The sequence below is a fragment of the Lathyrus oleraceus genome, chromosome 6, assembly GCF_024323335.1.
Source record: "Lathyrus oleraceus cultivar Zhongwan6 chromosome 6, CAAS_Psat_ZW6_1.0, whole genome shotgun sequence".
Taxonomy (NCBI): domain Eukaryota; kingdom Viridiplantae; phylum Streptophyta; class Magnoliopsida; order Fabales; family Fabaceae; genus Lathyrus; species Lathyrus oleraceus.
In genome coordinates, this window is record NC_066584.1 from 200,049,060 (window position 1) to 200,073,066 (window position 24,007).

Sequence of the window (24,007 nt, forward strand, 5' to 3'; positions counted from 1 at the left end):
GTAAATTAAGCTCCCAACTAATATGCGATGAAATATTGTCTGTCATTGGCGATAATCCGTCTTTAAAGGTGAGTACAATAATCTCGCATATTAGGGCAGAGTACAACTACACACCATCATATAGGAAGGCATGGATAACTAGAACTAAAGTTGTTGAAAAAGTGTTTGGCAATTGGGAGGAATCTTACAAACAACTTCCAAAATACATGTTCGCTCTAAAACACTATGCTCCCGGTACAATTTTCAAGATGGAAACATTGCCCGCATATACACCAGATGGTACGTGTGCTGTTGGAAATAGAATATTTCACCGTCTATTTTGGGCATATCAACCGTGTATCACAGGTTTTTCTTTCTGTAAACCAATTATACAAATTGATGGTACATGGTTGTATGGAAAATACAAAGGAACGTTACTGATGGCAGTGGCACAAGATGGGAACAACAATATTTTTCCGATCGCCTTTGCCTTAGTTGAAGGGGAGACTGCTGAGGGATGGAGTTTTTTCCTAAGAAATCTCCGATTGCACGTAGCACCTCAACCTAACTTGTGTTTGATCTCTGATAGACACCCCTCAATCATCAGTGCATATAATAACATTGATAATGGCTGGAAAAATCCTCATTCGATGCATGTGTTTTGTATTAGACATATTGCTCAGAATTTCATGCGAGAAATCAAAGATAAGACGTTGCGTAAGAAGGTTGTCAATGCAGGTTACGCATTGACAGAACCTTCTTTCAAACACTACCGCGAGGAAATAAGATTGTCGAACGAAGATGCGGTTCGGTGGATCGATAGTATTCCGTTGGAGAAGTGGACTAGGGCATACGACGGCGGACAACGTTGGGGCCACATGACAACAAATCTTGTGGAATCAATGAACTCTGTCTTCAAAGGAATTCGTAACCTACCAATAACCGCTTTGGTGCAAGCTACATATTTCAGGCTAGGGGTGTTGTTTGAAACCAGACGCTCAAAATGGAGTTCCGTGTTGCAATCTGGACAGTTGTTCAGTGATGCTTCAATGAAATTCATCAGACATGAAGCTGCCAAAGCAAACACACACGTGGTTACGGTATTTGACCGAACAAAAGGTTGGTTTAGTGTTGCCGAGTCCATGGATCACAATGAGGGCATGCCAATGGGACAATACAGAGTTGAATTAGATAGAGGTTGGTGCGACTGCGGAAGGTTCCAAGCCTTCCGTACCCCCTGCTCCCATGTCATAGCGGCGTGCTCAAAGGTTCGAAGAGATCCATCCTACTTGCTATCTGAACTTTACAAAGTCGTCAGTCTTTCAAATGTTTATAAAATTAGTTTTTCAGTAGTGGCAAAAGAGGATTATTGGCCAGAATATCAAGGGGACATCGTCTGGCACAACGAAGTTATGCGAAGGAAGAAAAAGGGTCGCCCTAACAGCACCGAATTCGAACCGAAATGGATACGACGAACAAAATGGTTAGACTATGTAGTTCATGCCATCAACCAGGTCACAATCGTAATAATTGTCCTAGTGTTAGAACGAGCACAACCAGATAAATTCAGATGTACCTCTGTTGCTATATATGGAAACTTAAATTTATTTCAAAGTACCTCTGTTGCAATATATGGAAAATTAATTTTACTTCATAGTAGACGGCTGTGACGAAAAGACAGTTGTTCATAAAAAATAACACAAACAATTAAAACAACTAGAATACAAAAACTATGCGATTACAACCATCAAAACAATTTTGAACATGTACTGCATCATCCTACGAGCGTCTTGGTCGGTCTTAATATCCACCCATTCACACACTTCTCCGTTTTGGTTGAACGTGGACACAAGCCATTGTATTCTTCTAATCCGTTCACCCTCTCCAATTTCTCCCTCTAACCAACTATACAACGTCCGATTAAGACGTTCAAACGTATTTGTGTTCCAAAGTCGAACCTGTATCGGAGCCGCAACGGCAGAAAATATTACATCAGCATTTCGTTTCTGAATGTATGTAGACATTGTTAAAACAAAGAAAATTAAAATTGATGGTTGGACTAGACTAGGAGATGAATTTGAGTGAAAATAATTGTATGCAAGGTGATGGTATTTATAGAGGCGAAAGATAAATCCGACAATACACATAGGCGCCACAAAAAGTGGCACCTCTCACATGCCTATTGGCGCCCCCCTTATGAGGGAGCCTAAGGCGCCATGCCTATTGGCGCCCCCTTAGGAGGAACACTAAGGCGCCACTCCCCTTGACACCTCCTTTAGGAGGCCCAAGTAGGCGCCAATTGCATTGACTCCTCCTTTAGGAGCCCAATGCATTGGCGCCAATACCTCTGGCGCCTGCCCTTAAATTTTAAGGGGTGCGCCAACTCCCCCCGCGCATCCTCTCCCAAACATGGTTATTTTGGAAATTTTTCTGAAAACTTGGTTATTTTCGTATTTAATTTGAAAAACATGGTTATTTTAAAAAAAAATCCAAAATTTACGTATATAAAATAAAAAAATAAACTTTAATTTTATATTTAATTATATATATATATATATATATATATATATATAATTTAATATTTGTTATTATTATATTTAATTTTATTGAATAATAATTAATTTTATAATAATACCTAAAAAAATTATTAATTAAAAATATTCTTTTATGCTATTTTATTTTTATGATATATTTTATATTTATCATATAGTAAAATCGCTAATTTATCAAAGACTTAAAAATTTGAAATAACTTTGATATTGATTAGATAAATGAAATAAATGTAACCTATTAATTTATAGTTCAATTTGTAAATGAATAACTTTTAAAAAAACTAAAATTAATTTATAAACAATCTATCATTTCCTATAAACTAATGATCCATTATAATAATTAAATTTAAGAAATCAAATAATAAAGTACGACCTAGCTTTTTCCTATCAAGTATCTAACATTGATATATTTTTTTTTTGACAAAACATTACATTGAAATTAAAGAGAGTAAATTTAATTTTATTGTAAATATCTTTTTAAAAAATTAAATAAAAAAATATAAATAAGGCAAGTATTTGATTCTTTAGATGAAGTTGGTTAGAATAATAAGGTGATTATTATTATTATTGTTGTTGGGAAAAGGTGATCATCGGAAGCTCTTTACAACACTTCCCGTCACCTCTTCAATTCTTTTCCTCTCTCCAATCCTTTCAGGTGCGTCTAATTCATCATATTCTTTTCTCTTTCTTTTGGTTTTTGTTTACAACTTTTCTCCGCATCAATCAACTGATCTTCTAATTATTATTTTATTTACTCTTATCTGCTTTTTCTTTCGAAATTGAGAAGAGAACCTCAGAAATCGTTTCGTTTTTTGCTTAGTGATTGTAATATTAAATATTTGGTAGCTAATTTGTGAAAAACAATTTGGGTTCTCTACGTTTTATGAAGTTATGTGCAATATTGATGGCGGCATATTATGGGTTCATTTCTCTGTGTTTATGTGAATTAAGATGAATTAAATGTTGTGGATGAGATAGTACTCCTATCCTTTAATACGCTACTAATTTCACCTGAGACCTTGAGTGCTATCGACGGGATAGAAACAGCATAGCAGCGGTGGAGCAAGAGCTGGAAGGCTCAAGCTCAACTGGGAGTGGCAGGAGCAGTGTTGTTAAATATCAGCCATGGCGTATATTAGTGGTGGTTTCTTTTGGCTCTCCACCATCGCCAAATTTGTGAAGGATGGCGTGGCGCCATACATCGAATATGTCAGCGGCTCAGCGCCATTTGTCAGATTTTTTGCTATCCACCATGGATAACACTGAGCAGGATGCATTTAGGTGCTAGATGGAACAGACAAGGGTAATCATGAGAGAAACTGGAGAAACTATGAGGCAGCATATGGGACCTTAGAGGAGTGGGGAGGATAAGAAGATTGGAGGTAGCTACTTCATGGGTTAGGACATTGGTGGATATATTCGGTTCAGCATTATTTTGACGTATATCAAGTTTCCAAGGATGAAAGCGTGGCACTGGTGTCTTTAGAAGTGCATTGAATTGGTACCAGTGATTGGAAACTAGAATATGGCATGTTTTTTAGGCTGTCTTCAAACAACAAGTGTTCATGGGTTTGAGGCAAGTGGGGAGCACGGGGGAGTACCGAGGGAGTCAAACCAACCAGGGGTGACAACGACATCTGTTGATAGACAAGCTGCGAGTTCAGATGGAGAAGTGAGTTCGACTAACCTCTGGAGAATGGTATTGCTGAGGAATTGATTAGGCATTTTCCTAGAGGCGGATGTTGCATCTTGAAGCTCTGGTTCTCATTTTCCTTTTCTTAGCATTTCTTTTTCTGCTGTTGAGGACCTTTTCTCCTAAAATTTCACCAATTTCTTTTAATACGCTAAATGTTTCTATCAAATTCCGTATCAAATCAAAAGTTCTTTGCTAACTATCTTTTCCCAATTTATTCCAGCCCCCCTTTTTTATTATACTATATACTTGACATTATTAAATCTCTGTCTTTGCTATTCATTCTGCCGCTTGTATTGGAAAGTTGTTGTTATCAGTGACTCCTTGTGATTCCGTTATTTTGTTACAAGTCTTTCTGTTTCTTTTGTAAACCCTTTTAATGAGTGACTTATTAACATATCAAGAGAGGAATTAAATGGAAGACCAGAGTTATGGAAAGAAGGCCTGTTAATCGTTGGCTTTGACTTTAAAAAAAATGGAGATCGTACAATACTAAAAAATGATACGGTTTAGGTGTTTTGGATGCAAAGCAATAAAGAAAAAGGAGGAGGTGCAAATCATAAGATTCCAGCTAGGTGAATGAGATGTAAGGTTGTCATGATTGAGATCTAACATAAGATCGGGAGGGGATTATAAGATCGTAAAACATAAGATTGTAGCTAAGATTGGAAGATCCTACCCAATTATTTTAGTCAAATCGAGAAGGGGTTGCAAAATCGTAAAACATAAGATCGTAATAAAAATTGTAAGTCCTACTAAAATGAGAAAATAATACTATATATTTGAAGTATTTTTACATGATATTTAGGTTGACAAGTGTATTTGTAGGAAAATGACCCTTTTTCATATTCTTTGTTATACATTAAAGACATATTTATTTTATTAATTGGTTTATTTATTTTATTAATTGGTTTATCATAATCCCATTATTTAAAACAAACCCTACAACCTAGATGATTATTCTCTAAACCCTAAAACTAAAACTTCGTCATTTCAAAAGGCATGTACTCATCACCGCTGAACAATAATTGTTGCGCCTCTGCATCTTGTCATCCTTATGGACTTGTGATGGCAGTGGCTGGAAAACGGCCAATCGTGGTCGGAACGCCAAGATCACACAAAATCAATGATTTTATAGTTTTTTCACAATTTGGCTAGAACACGCGATTTTACTTAAGATCGAGATCGTTGGGGGTGAGTGAGATCGCAAAATCGTAAGATTTTAAGATCTAGATCGAGATCTTGACAACCATGATGAGGTGGAGGTTTAAGATAGAAAATTCCCCTTAAGCTTAAAAGAAAGTTTATTGAACAACCATTAAGATTGACAATTCTTTATGGTACTTAATGGGCAGTATAGTGAAACAAGTGCATAGATTAAAAATATGAGAATATTGTGTTAGATGAGGATCAATTACATATTATGTTAGATGAGGATCGCATACGAAAGTTTAAGATTCGCAATCAATGTATTAAACAGAAAGTAGGAGTGACACTGGAACCTATTTAGTAAAGATGGTAGAATTGCACAAAGGTGATTTTGATGTGATTTTTCATGATTGTTTCAAATTTCTCTTGGGATCAAAATGTTAATGGAGGACTAAATAGTGGTTAACACTTTTCTCACGGGAGGAGTAAAACTGAACTCTTTCTGTCTTGTTAATTTCAGTTTTCATGGCTTAAAATTACTAGTCAATGGTTTCTGATTATTCTTTATGTTTATTATGCCTAATGCATTTGGGAACTTCAGACATGTCAAGTGGATCTGTGAGACGGGTTTCTCGGGAAGATATCCAGCTGGTAAGTTGACCTTTTGCCTCACCTTGTTCAACACACACATGCGTGTTCAGTTTTATTTGCAAAAGATTGTTTCTTTATGTCTTAGTGTGATTCAGATGAATATGTTCTTTCTTCATTGAAGGTAGTGCTACCTTTATTATATAGTTCTTTATTTTGTACTATTTTTAATTTAGTGCGGAAAAGGAGAACAAGAAATCATTTCTTGAATTCATATTGAAGAAAGAACCTTTATGACATACAATAAATATACAAGGATTTTCTATGGCAGGGATGAAGGTAAAACGAAGAGAATTTTACTATCTGAAAACCCTTCAATAAGAGGTTTTGGAAAATTTCAAGGTCATTTAAAACTTAATCATAACTTTTATTCATACTCAATGACTCTATTATTTGACCAGTACTAGTAGCTGCAAGTGTAGGTGTCAGATTAAAGATGAGAGGGATTACCGAGTGTATGATCAGAATCACCAGATTTTCAAATTTAGAAAGAAATAGGCAAACAGTAGAATTACCAAAATGAGCCAAGGTAGCAGGCTGAAGAGAAAACCTGTTGGACAGCCACCAAATTATGATTGAGAACTAATATCCAACTGTATTGAAGCAAAGTGGGGAACCTAAAAAATCAACCTCAGGTTGCTAACGAACTAAAAGTGGGGTGCAAACAACTATGAAGTGCTCAAACAGTGAGAGGCGTGCTTAAACAATCCAGTTAATATGTTAAATGATACTAATATGTTTTACAATATCTCAACAATAAGTTCTGTATTTAAGGACTATTGCTTGCCTCCTTTGATTTTGCAACGTATAGTTTTGTAATTGAAATTATTTCTAAACAATTATGTTGATCCTCTATTTTTATCTTTCCCCTTTGACTGACTCTTCCTAAAATCTCTTTACCATTCACTCTACTCTCATTTTTATCTAACTCTGGCAATGGTGTTTATTTGGCTCATTCCAGGTACAGAATCTCATAGAACGATGTCTGCAACTATATATGAACCCAAAAGAAGTTGTGGAAACTCTACTAGCTCAAGCAAAAATTGAGCCTGGTTTTACCGAACTTGGTAGGAACTTTTGTTCAGTATCATGTTTTTCTGCTTTAGTGCCTTATGCAAATTGCAAATAAGTGAATTTTATTTTCATTGGAGTTGATAGAATCTTCTAGATGATTTATTTGCTCTAACATATGCCGTGGATAGTATTGTATCTATGACGGAATCCTCTGCTACTGAGATGTGATATGAATATTATGAAATCCGCTGTAGCCTTTAAGAGTTGCATTTTTGCACTACTTTCGTTTTCTGTTCTTTGCTTCTGTTTTCAATGATTACTTTTCGTCCTTCCAGTTGCCGTTTTTCTTTTCTTTTGTGTAATGTTTTGTCTTCTGTCTTTGAGGCTTTGCAGCATGTCTAGCACTTAATAATAAAGATTATTACTAAAAGGCAAAGAAGAACAGACACCGCAAAATAATATTTGTGTCCTTGTTGTGCTTCTCTGAGGCATGAATTTATGTTGAAAATTTTATGAACACTTTGAATACTCCTAATTGTATTTTACAATTATTTTACTTACTGTTTCTTGAACTTTTGTGTCAACACAAATGGGAATAGTACAATAATTAATAAATGAAAGCATTTTATATGTCATATTATAACCGTGATGTGTCCTATAAATGTAAAAATTATTTATTTATTACTGCCGGTTGTAATGTTGTCCTGTCATATATGTGCTTCCTAGCATAAAAGGACCAAACATGATGTTTAAAATGTTTAATTGATTGTGATTTCAAATTTACTTATCCAAACCAGCATTTCTTAGTTGTATACACAATAGTATTTGTTGCTTGCTATACTTTATTCATAGATTGCTGTAAGAAGTCTCTAGAAATTTCTAACATGTACATGTCTATTGATGCTTCAGTTTGGCAAAAGCTTGAAGAAGAAAATCAAGAATTTTTCAAGGCTTATTATTTGAGGTTGCTGCTGAAGGAGCAAATAACGGAGTTCAACAGGTTGCTGAAGGAACAAGCTGAGTTAAGTCAGCTACAATCAACTGCTGTTGCTTCACTACCCAACTCTAATGGTTTACATATTTCTTCATGTAAGTCTCTATGATTTCCATGGACATTGTTTTCATCCCTTTGGAGTGAACCTTTATTGTTTCTGTTTTCCAGTCTCCTAAAAGTTATTCTAGTAGGTTTTAGATTTTGCGATAGGCATGGCAACGGGGCGGGTCGGGGACGGCTTTTACCTCCCCCAAACCCAAACCCGAATCCCCAAACAATCCCCGTTCCCCGCCCCAAACCCAAACGGGGATGGGGAATCAAAACCCAAACCCGTCCCAAACGGGTTCGGGTTGGGTTCGGGTATCCCCGTCCCGCCACCATTCATTTAGTAAAATCAATTTTTTAATAAAAATATTTATTTTTCCAAAATAAAATTACATTACAAATAATAAAATAAAACAATCTAAAAAAATTCCATACATATATTTCAAATATTTTAAATAATAAATTCAAATTAAAATATCAAAACGTTGACCACATATTTAATATTTTAAATTATCAAAAATAAATAATAATATATATAGTAAAATAAACGGGACAGGTTCGGGGACGGGTTCGGGGACGGGTTCGGGGTGGGTACTAGTATCCCCATTACCCGACCCGTACCCATATTTTAAAATCGGGGAAAACCCAAACCCAAACCCAAACCTAGTCAAAGCGGGTTTTCCCCGTCAACTTCGGGGCGGGTTCGGGTTGGTACCCGCGGGTACGGGTTATATTGCCATGCTATGTCGACCAGACCCTTCCGTTCCTTTCTCTTTCCGAACACATTGCATAGTGTTGATATTTTTAAATATAATATTAAGAATATTTGTATATCGAATAGTCCCACATCGACTATATCATGTAATTAGTTATAATCTCTCTCTATATAATATAGTCTCCGTAGTGCTTTTCAATGCATACGGTTTATTCAAATGTCTCTTAGTCTCTTGTATTTCAACATGGTATCTAGAGTCTGCTAAGAGACAATTCTTACTTCGCCGTGCTTTACCCGGTTGACCCACTGTCTTTCGGTGAGAATTTTTTTTTTGCAAACCGTGTCATCACTCCGGTTTGCCTCTCACTTTTCAAAAGTCTCCGGTAACCTACCAACAGAAGTGCCTCTTCCGATCCAGCCGTTCCCCACTTTTCATCGGCAGAAACCTCTTCACATGGCAACAGCAGAAGTGCCTCTTCCGATCCAGCCGTTCCCCACTTTTCATCTGCAAAAACCTCCGCACGTGGCAACACGTCCGACCGCTCCACTCTCCATAGGACAATTGTTTCTCCGATACTCATGGCTATTCCTCATAACTTTACACCAAACTATGATGATTTCCTTCCTCAGGTTCAGAACTTAGATTCTACTGCTTTCATCTGCTTGTCTCTCTCAATCATCTTATCTTGGATCTTGAGTCCTTGATTCTGGTGCGTGTGATCATGTTATCGGTAATAAAAATCTTTTCTCTTCCCTCTCTACATCCGATTTCTTACCTACTATAACTTATAACTTCTGCCAATGATTCTCAAACCCGATCTGAAGGGATTGGTACTGTTCAAATTCTACCTTCTCTCTCGGTTACTTTTGTCCTCTATGTACCTAATTGTCCATTTAATTTACTTTCAGTCAGTCGTTTAACTGGTTCTCTTGATTGTAGTGTCACCTTCACTAACAATAATGTTACCCTGCAGAATCGGAGTTCGGGACGGACGATTGGTATCGGATGTGAGTCTCAAGGTCTTTATCACCTCTCAGTGTCATCTCAGACATGCTCAGCCAAAGATTCTGCACTAACTATCCATGCTCAGTTAGGTCATCCCAGTCTTTCCAAACTACATAAGTTGGTGCCAAAATTATCGAAGGTATCTAATTTATATTGTGAGTCGTGTCAACTAGGGAAACACACTCGTGGTCAGTTTCCCAATCGAGTTAATAAATGAGCTTCGTCCCCTTTTGCTTTAGTTCACACCTTTAATGAAGAATAGATCTGAATTATTTTCTATCTTTGAACAATTCTATCAAGAAATAAGAATTCAATTCGGTGTGTCTATCCGTACCTTAAGAAGTGACAATGCCCGTCAATATTTATCCCAACAATTTCAGAATTTTATGTCACCCAATGGTATTCTCCATCAAACATCTTGCCCTCACACACCTCAACAAAACGGGATAGCCGAACGCAAAAATCAGCATCTTGTAAAAATCCGCATCTCATACCTATCCCTGAGGTCATACCTATCCCTGAGGTCATACCTGTCCTGAGGTCATACCTGTCCTGAGGTCATACCTGTCCCTGAGGTCATTGAAGACTCTCCTACGCCTCCGCCATCACCGGATCTGTTCCTGCAACCTGAGTCCGATTTTTCGATTGCCCATCGAAAATATATACGTCAAACACGAAATCCTTCTCCACATTATATTGATTTATGTTATCATCGTCTTTCCCCTTTGTAGTATACTTGTTTGCCTTCTTTGTCTTCTGTTTCTATTCCTAAAACTCCAGGTGAAGCATTATCTCACCCTGAGTAGAGGCAATCAATGATCGGTGAAATGCGTGCCCTTAAAAGCAGTGGTACCTGGGAACTGGTTCCTCTATCCTATGGAAAATCTTTAGTAGGTTGTCGTTGGCTTTATACAGTGAAGGTTGGTCTAGATGGTAAGATTAATCGATTTAAAGCTCACTTGGTAACCAAAGGATTTTTGGATTGGATTATAGTGATACCTTCTCGCCTGTAGCCAAGATGTCATCTGTTAGACTTCTTCTAGCCATTGCAGCCACTCGACATTGGCCTCTTCATCAACTTGACATCAAAAATGCTTTTTTACATGGTGATCTTGAAGAGGAAGTATATATGGAGCAACCACCTGGATTTGTTGCTCAGGGGGAGTCATCGAATATGGTGTGTAGGTTACACAGGTCGCTTTATGGTCTTAAGCAATCTCCGAGAGCTTGGTTCGGCAGATTCAACAATGTAGTACAACAGTTTGGTATGGTCCGTAGTGAAGCTGCCAAAGGGTGTATTTATCTTATTGTGTATGTAGATGATATTGTCATAACTGGTAGTGATCAGTAGGGTATACTCCAGTTAAAGCAACATCTCTCGAATCAATTTCAGACAAAAGATCTTGGTAAACTTCGCTATTTCTTGGGTATTGAGGTAGCCCAATCTAAAGATGGTTTGGTGATTTTTCAGCGGAAATATGCTAAAGATATTTTGGAAGGAACGGGTTTGTTGAATGCTAAACCAGTTGATACTCATATGGATCCAGGTGTCAAACTATGTTAAGAGTCCCACATCGGACAATATATGGCCTGAACATGTGTTTATAAGTGGGGGCAGTCCTCATTCTACTAACCGGTTTTGTAGGGTTGAGTTAGGCCCAAACCATACATACCCACCATTTATTTCCACGCTCCAGATGTCCAGTTCTGGGCGTGAGGGGGTGTGTTAAGAGTCCCACATCAGACAATATATGGCCTGAACATGTGTTTATAAGTGGGGGCAGTCCTCACGCTACTAACCGGTTTTGTAGGGTTGAGTTAGGCCCAAACCACACATTCTTAACAAACTACTATCCAATCAGGGAGAGCCTCTATCTGACTCAGGAAGGTATAGAAGATTGGTTGGAAAGTTGAATTATCTCACAGTCACTCATCCAGACATTTCTTTTGCAGTTAGTGTGGTAAGTCAGTTCTTAAACTCCCCTTGTTAGGAACACATGGATGCTGTTATCAGGATTCTGAGATACATCAAATGTGCTCCAGGAAAAGGTCTAGTGTATGAAAATAAAGGACATACTCAGATAATTGGATACTCCGATGCTAATTGGACAGGGTCACCCATTGATAGACGACCCACCTCTGGGTATTGTGTACTTGTTGGAGGAAATCTTATATCTTGGAAAAGTAAGAAACAAAATGTAGTTGCAAGATCAAACGCCGAGGCAGAGTATAGGGCCATGGCAATGGCAACATGTGAACTTATTTGGTTAAAACAGTTGCTCAAGGAACTTCAAATTGAAGAAGTAAGACCAATAACACTTATTTGTGATAATCAAGCCGCATTGCACATTGCTTCAAATCCAGTCTTCCATGAGAGGACCAAACATATTGAGATAGTCTGTCACTTTGTCAGAGAGAAAATCGAATCAGGTGACATCGTCACAAACTTTGTCAACTCTAATGATCAATTGGCAGACGTGTTTACAAAATCTCTGCGAAGCCCCAGAATTAATTATATATGTAACAAGTTTGGTGCATTTGACTTATATGCTCAAGCTTGAGGGGGAGTGTTGATATTTGTAAATATAAATTTCAGAATATTTGTATATCGAATAGTCCCACATCGACTATATCATGTAATTAGTTATAATCTCTATATAATATAGTCTCCGTAGTGCTTTTCAGTACACACGGTTTATTTAAATATTTCTTAGTCTCTTGTATTTCAATTTGCACTGTTTATAGTTCATGCACTCCTGTTTGTGCTGTCTAAAGTTGAGTATTTAGTTCAGTTATTTTGCAATTCAAAATATTAGTTTCTTGGTTACTGTACTCACAAAATTTTAGTTAACCAACTGAAATTGCCTATTTTATGAAGTGCGGTGGGGTTGATTGAATTTTCACTCAATTGTATTTTATAATAAATATTTAATATTTCTGTCAAGCTTCCCTTTCCCTACTATTTTCTGCAACTGTTTAGAAAGTAAAATGGGTGAAGTTCTGTTGTTGCTTTTTCATCTTTCCTCTTTGAGCTGCCAAATCAGTGGATTTATTTGGAGAAGAAAACAATTTTCTTTCTTTGGTAGAGTAGAAAGACCAAAGTTAAGGACACCATGGAGGCTACTCTATTTTTTTAGAAATTGGTAAATGTTTTTATTCTCAAAATACAACCTGTATTATTCCAGAGAGATAAAGATAAGCTGGAAAGTGGTTGAATAGTTAAACAGAGTGCGGATCCAGTTGCTTGTTTTGTTACTACAGATGTTTTCATGTCTGACTTGAATTATTTTTGCAATTTTCCAACACTTTGTCTCTTATCTTAACAGTACCTCAGAATCCATCTTGCTATGCCTCTGAGCAAGCCAGTGCTGCTGTGAAGCCAGAGAATATGAGACATGCTCTTGATTCCACGTTACATGATGTATTTAACAATGGCGGGTCATCACTGAACACAAGTATACATGATTTGACTCAGATATCTGCTCGTGGAAATAGGATTAGCAGCCCACCAAGCATGCTTTCATCTCAAAACTCAAGCTTGGGTTTGATACAAGGAGTTAATGGGGGAATGATAAAATCAGAACCCGGATATTCGGGTAGTCCTCCTTACATCTTTGGTCATGATGGCTCTGTGTTGGAAGCATGCCCAACTATTGCTGATGCAGCGGTTACATCGTTTAATAGTGTTGACTCAAACTCTCATTCTATGAATGGAGCACTCATTGACCCAGATATTTCATCATTTGGAGTTTTGGGGCAGATTTCTAGAAACCTCAGCCTTTCAGATCTGACTGCTGATTTTTCTCAGAGTTCTGGTATGTTTTCTTTCCAACTCATAGTGAGTCATCGATGCATCTGTTTCAGAGTGGTTGCATGCTTTTCTGCTTTCATGAATGAGTGTGTGTCCTGATGAGTGATGATGATGAGTAAATTGCAATTCCATTTATGCTTCGTGCTAGATTTTTCAACCAGGCTTCTAATTTTGTACATCAAACTATGGAAGTATGTTAGCACCTAGTACTAACAAATTGGTCTCTTTCTTGTCAGATATAATGGAGAGCTATCCAAGATGTCCCTACCTGGGTACTACTAATGAGAACTTCCTTCAAAATGGAGAACAGAGTAAGAAACCACCTCCCTCTTTCCTCTCCAACCTCAAGAGAAAGAGAGAGAATCCATTGATCCATTTTGTCTGTGCTACTATGCTGCTGACATTAACATTATCTTAATCTTTGATAAAAGAATATAAGGCTTGATTTATGATGACTCTGGCAATGGACAATGGATTATCAGTGTTTAGCCATCAGCAGTTGTGCTACTATTGAAACTGGCATATATAATAAAGCACAACTTGTTTTAAGGCCAAAAAAACTCTTCAAATCTCTATTATTTTCTCATTGTATTGATACAAAACATGAAATCATTTTGGTCATACACATAATGATAATATTTGGTTATCTTGCTTGCAGATTGAACAGCACCCGTAAAATGAAGTGCTTGTAAATAGAAGTTTAGAAGTTTGACAGACTATGAAATTCCAACTCTTCCGTGAACATGTGTATAGGAGTTCACTAACCATAATCTGCAGTGATGGGAAGTTAAATTTGAAAGGGTTTGTATGTACTCAATAAATAATGAATCTCTCTTATTTTGGTTTGTTTTCATCCTGTGTCCGTTTGGGTATAGCTTTGCATAGTGGTTTTTTCTACTTTGTTTATATATATACTAGTTCTCTTGTGTTTTGATGATGTTATTTTTGGCGTAGAATGCATGAAACTGTGTTTTACAGGGATGATGTATCTAGAGTTTTCACCTTATCAAATGAAAAACACTACTGTTATAGTTACTTACTTGCTGAACACCAAAGTTCATATTATCAACAACAAGAATAGAATCAAGTACTTGTCACTACTCTTTTGATAGGAAAAAAACATGGTTTCTTGTGATGTGTTTTTGAGCTCCTAGCTACAAAACACGGACTACATTCTGCAGTTTCATCAAACATTCTAATTAATTTAACAATAGATGAGAAGAAATGAAAGGAATAATCACCTAAAAGTCAAATCACGTTTTATCAATTGTGCTATAACCTTTTACTTTTTTGTTGTTGAAATCATCTATTTTGTAGCATTTTACTTCAGGGTAAAGATATTTTGGTGAGACAACACAACCTAATCAATATTTTTCAATGAGTTAATCAATATTTTGGTGAGATAACAGAACCTAATTAATATTTTTTATTAAAATATTTTTTAATCAGTTAATCAATATTTTTTAATCAGTTATTAGTGATTATTAAATTGATTTTTTTTATATTTATAAAATAAAATTTGTTTTTTATTTTTTATTTTTTGAAATAAAATTAAAAGGAGGTTAAAGGTAGTGCACTATCGTGTAATAAAATATTACACAGACATCCAATCAAAATATTTTATATTGTTAAATCATAGCAGTATTTTAAAAATAAAAGTGTGATGTGGTGGGATACACGGATCTCATCGGTTGACAGTGTAAAAATATTTTACACTGTCAGAGCATACTCCTTTTTTTCAATTAAAAGATTGAAGCGTTTTTATAAAGAAAATATAATTATATTAATTTTAGTAATTATTTTTTATTTGAAAAAATTTGTGAGATCGCCACGTAAGCTTTTAGTTAAGATTTTGTTTAGGATTGTCATCAGACATCCTTAAATTTATATCAAAATATCATTAGATTTTGATGAGACAAAACATATTTAACTAAGTTGTAACTCTAGGTTGACTAAAACTTTAAAATGTTAAAATTGAAAAAATTAAGTCATTATAAGTATAATTAAATCGGATTTAATGTCGGAACATCTTAATTTAAGTAACTAAGTTGTTAGATTTGTAATTAAATTGACTAAAAATTATTAGATGTGTAATTAAATTGACATAAAGATGAAAAGGAAAATAAGAGAGATAAGAGAGAATAATAACAAACTTTCGGAAGATTTGTCAGCTGCTTCTGGGTGCTACAATGCATAATTTCTAGCAATCCATTATGACCCTGATTTTTCAGAAAGTGATACTTAGTCTTAATATGCTTGCTTCTCCCATGCAACACTGGGTTCTTGGCAAGATTGATTGCAGACTTGTTATCAATCATCAGCTTCAAAGGCTTGTTTACTTTGATATTCAAATCCTGTAGTAAATCCAGAAGTCACACAACTTGACAAGCAGTCACAACACCTGCTATATACTCTGCTTCACAGGTTGACAAAGCAACAACTGGTTGCTTCTTGGAACACCAAGAAATAGGACTTTTCTGAAACTTAAACAAGTATCCAGAAGTACTTCTTCTGTAAACTCTGTCTCCACACCAATCAGAATCTGAGTAACTCAGAAGTTCTGAGTCAGTTTCAACACCCGAAGGGAACAAAACTCCATACTTCAGAGCTCCATTTATATACCAGAATTCTGACAACAACTTGGTAATGAGACCACTTTAGTTTACTCATAAACCTATTCACCATCTCAACTGCATATCAAATATCAGGTATGATATTACACAAATCCCTCAGAGAACCTACCAACTACTTGAATGTTGTCTCATCTATATCATCGCCATCAGAATTAGAATCCAATTTCTGATTTGTATCGGCAGATGTGACAACAACTTTACAGTTCAATAGCTCAAATATCTTCAGAAGTTCAAGTTCATATTTCAGCTGATGTAAAATTATGCCTTTCTCAGAGTACATAATCTCCATCCTTAGAAAATAAACCATATTTCCTAGATCAGTCATCTCAAACTCATTCATCAGCTCTTTCTTGAACTTAGCTATCTCATATTCATAATTTCCTGTTAGCAATATGTCATCAACATACAGACACTCCAGAATGATATTGCCTTTAGAAGTATGCCGAACATAGACACCATACTCCATCTCACATTTTTGAAATTCATGCTTCTTGAAAAATGAATCAATGTTTACATTCCAAGCTCTAGGGGCTTGGTTCAGTCCATACAAAGCTTTGTGTAATTTGTACACCATCCCTTCCTGATTCTTTTTCTCAAATCCAGGAGGTTGTGACACATAAACCTCTTCTTCTAATGGACCATTCAGAAATGCAAATTTCACGTGTAAATGCATCAGAGGCCAATTCCTGTTAGCAGTTATTGCAATCACCAGCCTGATTGTTTCATGTCTTGCTACAAACGCAAACACTTCAAAGTAATATGACCTAGGTTTCTATAGAAAACCTCTCACAACTAACCTTGCTTTGTGTTTGCCTATTGATCCATCTGGCTTTAGCTTCACCTTATAAACCCATCTCATGCTGATGGATTTCTTGTTCTTTGGAAGTTATGTCAGCTTCAAAGTCTTGCTTCTCTCTATGGCATCAAGTTCTTCTTTCATGACCTTCATCCAGACTTTTTGCTTGAGAGCTTCTTCCGTACTCATGGGTTCAGAGTCTACTAACATGACACACTGAATAACTTCCCCTTCAGAATCTACTTCAGTATCTTGCAACATGTCAAACTCTGCAAACCTTCTCGAAATGTTTCTGATTCTTTGTGGCCTCTGAACTTATTCAGAACCTTCTGATTCTGGAACAATATCAGATGCTGGAACTCCATAAGCACCGACTTCTGAAGCATGACCATCTTTAGAATGTGGAATATTCCCAGAATCTGGACTACCACCAGAATCTGAATCGCCATCAGAATATGGATCACCAGAATCTGAATCACCATCAGAATCTAGATCAGAATCAGATTCTTCCTCAGAATCAATCCCGCCTTCTGACTCCGACTCACTCTCAGAATCACTTTTAGACTCTGACTCATCTTTAAAATCAGACTTAATATCTTCAGAAGTTAATTCTGCACCAGAGTTGGATTGAGACTTCTTTCAATCCCATACTTCTGACTCTTTCACAACAACATCTATGCTGACTTCAACCTTATTAGTGAATGGACAATAAAGTTTATAAGAACTTGTACTGTGATACCCCACCAATAACATCACATTACTTCTATCATCTAACTTCTTTCTAGTAGCATCTGAAATGTGTTTATAACATACATAACCAAATACTCTGAAATGATTCACACTTTGTTTATATCCAGTCCACCTCTTAAAATGAACAATTTTCTTCAGCTTCTTGGTTGGACACCTCTTGAGCACATATGCTGCAGTGGAAACAACTTTTCCCCATAAAGTGTTAGGAAGCTTTTTCTCCTTCAGCATGCTCCTTGCCATATCAAGCAAAGTTCAGTTTCTCCTTTCGGCAACATTATTGTGTTGAGGAGTATATGAAGCAGTTACTAAAGGTGTGAAAAACATAAGAAATTGGGGGTTTAAATTGAGTTTTAAAAAACAAAAGCTTTTTACCAACTCAAGAACATCACACACAACTAAGAACAAAGATATAAAAAACACAAGTATTTTTATCCTGGTTCGCTTGAAACTAAAAGCTACTCCAGTCCATCCGCCAATGTGATTTTGCCTTATACACAAGGACTTAATCCAATATAATCAACTGATTACAAAAATGACAAAGAATAACCTTCTTTGTCATCTCAAGTCTCCTTGAGGAATCACAAACAACAAGTTTGAATAAAGGTTTTGTGTTTACAAGTTGCTTCTACACAAGTAGAAATTACACAAATAAAATACAAACACTTAAAGAAAACTATGCACAAAGTTTAGAGCTTTTTCACGTAGAAAACAGTGTTGTAAAATTGTTGTAATAGTATTTTCATCAAGTCTCCAAGTCCTCTTTATATAGCATGAAAAAGGAACCGTTGGAGAGAAAATCCGGAATAATCAAAATAAAGCTGTCCACTATTGGATTGGTGAAAGGAGTGATACATAGTACAGTCCTTCGCCCATAATTTCAGTGACATGTGTGATGTATACTATTGTCCTTCTCCCACAAAATAAGGCGTGGAAGGAATATTTGAATTCTACCATGTACTATTTGATCACGTATCCATTTTCATCTTATCTTCAAATTCGTTGAATTCTGATGAAATAGTTGAAGAAGCATGAAACGAAGAAAGACACAGTTGGATTCAGAAACTTTAGAATCTTCAGTCAGAACCTTGATAGCTTCAGCAGTCATCCATGAGATCTTCAGAATCTTCAGACTCTTCTGTCAAAACCTTAATAACCTCAACGTTTGGCTTAAGATCTTCAGAATCTTCAGCTAAGTAATAAAACTTCAGAAGCTTTCCATTCTTCAGAAGCTTGATGATCAATGTCACCTCCAGAAGTAGAAATGGAGAGAACATTACAACAATAACATAACATCTCTTCAGAAACTTCTCAGGAGTGAATCAACACAAAAGCAGAAAGAACATTGCATCAACAACTTGACATCTTTCAGAATTTCTCATGATTAATGCAGAAGTGGAATTCAGAACAAAAGTTCCGAAATTGATGACATTGCATGTCATAAACTCAGAATCTGAACTGGTTGTTAAAGCTACACAATAACAAACCATTAGGGTACCAAAATTGTTCTCACAAAAATACAACATTGTTATCATCAAAACTCAAGGTATAGATGCATAACCAAATCTTGTTTTAACAATCTCCCCCTTTTTGATGATGACAAAAACATGTATTTTGATGAACAATTTTGTACAAGGTAATCACAAAAGCATACATCTTACAGAAGCACAAAGCTCCCCATTGAGATGTATAATCCTAAAAAGATAAAATCAGAATGAAAGAGCACTTTCCTGATTAACCTTTTTGATGTACCAGAATGATCTTCCATCAGTATCTAGTTTGTCTTCAGAATTTGCTTGAACTTATCCAGAGCACTGGTTGTCAAAATCAACATTCTGATGAAGTTCACTTCAGAAGCTTGGTTGAACTCTTTTGAAGAACCTTTAGAGCTTGGTTCTCTTTGAGAGAGCTTTCAGAGCCTGGTTACGAATTATTGTTAAAGAGCTTCAGAGCCTTGTTATAAACCTTAGGACCTGGTTGAATCAATTCAGATTAACATGGAATTTACAATTCCTTAGAAGTTAATGCCTGGTTATGATTCCTGTTTGAAATCTTTCTCAAATAACAAAGTTAAAGCTCCCGAATCAGAGAGTAAACCATTTATTCATAAACTGGTAATCTTAAGTTCTGATATGAAAAACTTCAAGAGCTTCTAATGTTCTTGACTTTCCCCTGAAAGATAATTAACAAACTATTCTTCGAAGTAGTTGTTAGCAGATACATTAAAAAATGTTTGGGTTCTGATTTACGAATATAGGTACATCAAAATCAATTACATTTCTCCCCTTAAATACGTTTCTCCCCCTTTGTCATCAATAAAAAAAAACATAGACAAATGTAATGTAAAGAGACAAACATGATTTCATTGAATTGTTCCAGAAGGCATAAATAGTGCAATCATGTTAAAAAGGCAGAAACACAAAAAGACTTAAACAAAATAAAAACACAAAAGTGCAAAGCTATTTTGAAAAAGATAAGGGTTCTATGGCAGAGGAGGCAGGAGTCTAGATAGAATCAACTGAAACATCATCTCCTCCATGTCTAAACATTCTTTGACGAGAGCACTGTCAACTTGCATATCAGATATGGTCTTCAGAAGTACTTCAGAAATTACCCCAAAAGTGGTTCCAGCAGACTGTTGATTTTCAGAAATAGCAATTTTTTGTTCTTCAGAAGCATCCAGCTGAGCAACAACATCTTCCATGAATTTTTTTGGATAACCAGAATCTTTCTCAGCTTCCTTAACAACTTCCTTAACCTCCAGAGCAGGAAGACAGAGTGGAGTATGTCATAACTTCCAGAGCTCCATAAGGGGTACAAACCCGGAACGAAAGTTTCTTTCAGAAACTCTATATCCAAAGTTCTCCAACTGTTTGTGGAATGATGATATTTGTGGATGGTGGTTATGAGATGGGAATGTTTTGAGATAGAGATGGAGATGATTATGTTGGTAAGACACGTTCAAAAATTACAGGATCAGAAACAAAAATACTTTTAGCTATAAGAGACTCACCATAAGTAGTTTCACTTGGATCTTTAGTTGATTACCGAGCATCACCAGAAGTGTCCCTTAGAAGCATCTTCCTTTGGTTCTCACTTAGAGGCACTTCATCTTCGTCCAGAAACTATGCAACCTTCTTCTTCTTGTTTGGTGCAGAAGTCGCTTCCTCGATGTCTTTTCTCTTTCTGCTTCTTTTATAAAGTTGGTCATGAACATCTGGGTAGTCATCAGGTAGATTGAAGGGATCCACCAAAGGATCAATATTATCCTTGAGACAACTTTCCATGTAGTACGACTAGACTTCCGGAGGATCAATCTTGGTGAAGATAGGATAGTTTTCCAATGGGATTCTAATACCACAAATTTCTTCCTTGGAGGGAAAATATCTTGGCTTATAAATCTTGGTGATCAAACCCATACTCTTCAAATTATTTCCCCATAAGACTTTTCCAGAATCTTTGACCAGTTATTCAGTAAGTACACTCACCAGAAGGACATCCATTAAACCATTCTCGACCAGAATGTCTGAAATCAAGCATCCATTAGGAATGAACTTTCCTTTGCCTTTCTTTAACGAACTTCCTGTTCTGGATTCTCTGATAGAGTTCCTCAGAAATTTGAACAATAAAGAAGGGAGTGCCAGCTTGAAACCCTTCTCCAGAAAGAACAACATATACTTCTGATGAGTGTTGACATAGTCAGAACTATTTGTACTTGGTCTATGGTGGATACAACCCATAATGGTCTTGAACTAAACTCTTAGATTGTTTGTCAAATCCTTGGCGCTAGGACCTTTATCATCATCAAGATTAGTTCCAACCTTGAAGATGACAGGTGCTATTCTTGCTTCTCTTCTAGCATTAGCTTTGACACTGTAGACCCTTTTCCCTTACCATTGTGAGAGATTAAATCAACAATGGATTTCTTAGTGATTACGATCTTCCTATTCATAACATAGGAAGTTATTGTTTGCTTTTCAGTAGTAGCATGCACCCAAAATTTCTTTACAAGCACTGGGTAAACTGGACACTTTAATCTTTTAAATAAAGAGTTCCATCCTTGAAAATCCAAGGTCTCAAAGAAATCAAACCCATTATCCTTAAGGTTTTCCATGATCGTTTCACAGAGAACCATTAACTCATCAACATGAGTGTTGAGAGTTAACTCAAGAATCCCTTCCATCAACAATGGAGTGATTAGGAGATTATTGTTATTGAAGATCAACCATTGAAGAATGTTGAAGATGAAGAATGAACAATTACAGAGAGGGTGTTTGAATGTTTGAAAGAGAGAAAAGTCTAGGAGTAATTGTGAGCATAATGTGAAAATGTGAGTGAAGTGGGTTTATATAGAAAATTTAGTAATGATGACAACAAAAGGAATAAGTCGTCATAGGGAAAATTAATAGTTTTAACCTAATCCCAAGAAAAAGAAAACCTAAAGTGTCAAGCCAACATCACACATGCTCAGAAAGTGGGACAACTATCACCACTAAGAACCATATGATATCACACTAAATGACAATCATTTAATGCAACAACTATTCAAAATCAAGAAGAAAAATCGATAAGATTGCTTCTGATCAGAACATTTATGATTCATGAAACTTCCTTACTTCAGAAAACTCATGTCTCAGAATCAACAAAGAAATTCTCAGAACCTAATCAAGAGTTCTGGAAGCTTAACATTCTGAAATTTATCTTTTCATTCTGGACAAAAGTCCATAAATAAGTTTTTAAGAATGAAAACGAATCTATCTTCAACAAGGGGATTTATAAAGATATCAGCCCGTTGATGGTCTGTATCAACAAATTTAAGTGAAAAATACCCTTCTGAACATAGTCTCGTAAAAAAATATGTTTAATTTCAATATGTTTAGCCCTAGAATGCAAGATAGGATTCTTGGATAAACAAATAACATAAGTATTATCACAGAGAATAGGAATTTCACTCTCAAATATCTGATATTCTTCCAGATGACTCTTCATCTAGAGTATCTGAGTGTTGCATCTAGAAGCTGTGATACACTCAGCTTTGGCTGTTGAAAGCGCAATTATTGACTGTCTTTTGCTAGACCACGAGATCAGATTGTCTCCTAGAAAGAAATTGACAGCTTCTAGAAGTACTTTTCCTTTCTATTCTATCTCCAGCATAGTCAAAATCACAATAGCCTACTAATTTGTATTCACTTGAGTTTTGATAAAACAAACCAAAGTTAGTAGTACCTTTTAGATACCTAAAGATTCTCTTAACATCAGTTAAGTGAGTTTCCCTAGGATCTGATTGGAAGCAAGCACACAAATAGACACTGAATAGAATATCAGGTCTAGAAGCAGTGAGATAAAGAAGATAGCCTATCATACCTCTGAATAACTTCTAATTTACCTTACTCCTTACCTCTTCCTTCTCCAGAATGCATGTAGGATGCACTGAAGTCTTTGCTAACTTGCATTCTGACAAGTTAAACTTCTTCAGAAGTTCCCTTGTATACATGCTTTGGTGGATGTACGTTCCTTCTGAACGTTGATCAATTTGAATTCCCAGAAAGAACTTGAGTTCTCCCATCAGACTCATTTCACATTCTTCCTGCATTGACTTAGCAAAATCCTTGCACAACAAAGCATTAGCAGAACCAAAAATAATATCATCAACATAAATTTTCACAACCAGAATATCATTCTTAAAGGTTTTGTAAAAGTGAGTTATGTCCACTTTCCCTCTGGTAAAATCATTTTCCAAAAGGAAGTTCCTTAGTCTATCATACCAAGCTCTGGGAGCTTGTTTTAGACCATATAATGACTTTTTCAATTTGAAAACAAAATCTGGGTTCTGAGAACTTTTAAAACCAAGGGGTTGGTGCACATACACTTCTTCAGAAATGTATCCATTTAAGAATGAACTCTTAACATCCATCTGATAAATAACGATGTTATGATTTACTGCAAACGAAATTAAAAGACGAATAGACTCTAACCTGGAAACTGGAGCAAAGGTTTCTATATAGTCTATACCTTCTTATTGACTATAACCTTATGCTACCAGTCGAGCCTTGTTTCTGACGAATTATCCCTTCTCATTGAGCTTGTTTCTGAAGACCCATCTGGTTCCAATGACATGGAAACCCATTGGTTTTTGAACAAGATCCCATATGTCATTCCTGGTGAGTTGATTTAGTTCCTCTTGCATAGCCAAAATCTATTCGTTATCCAGAAAAGCTTCATTAA

General features: G+C 36.0%; 1 protein-coding gene across 1 annotated transcript; it reads left to right on the forward strand.

The window, feature by feature from the left end:
- The first annotated feature begins 3,047 nt into the window (after positions 1 to 3,047).
- On the forward strand, positions 3,048 to 14,641 carry LOC127092419 (uncharacterized). Its single transcript, XM_051031284.1, has 7 exons — positions 3,048 to 3,186; positions 5,975 to 6,024; positions 6,983 to 7,088; positions 7,945 to 8,124; positions 13,122 to 13,610; positions 13,843 to 13,917; positions 14,265 to 14,641. Exons 2-7 carry the CDS (start codon positions 5,977 to 5,979, stop codon positions 14,267 to 14,269), a joined length of 903 nt encoding a protein of 300 aa, XP_050887241.1. The 5' UTR covers positions 3,048 to 3,186; positions 5,975 to 5,976; the 3' UTR covers positions 14,270 to 14,641.
- Positions 14,642 to 24,007: the final 9,366 nt, after the last annotated feature.

Bases quoted from the DNA above. Each gene is read 5' to 3' on its own strand.
- LOC127092419 (XM_051031284.1), top strand. From the start codon at position 5,977: ATGTCAAGTGGATCTGTGAGACGGGTTTCTCGGGAAGATATCCAGCTG. The intron at 7,089-7,944 runs GTAGGAACTTTT...TTGATGCTTCAG, and splicing joins GCCTGGTTTTACCGAACTTG to TTTGGCAAAAGCTTGAAGAA. The intron at 8,125-13,121 runs GTAAGTCTCTAT...TTATCTTAACAG, and splicing joins TGGTTTACATATTTCTTCAT to TACCTCAGAATCCATCTTGC.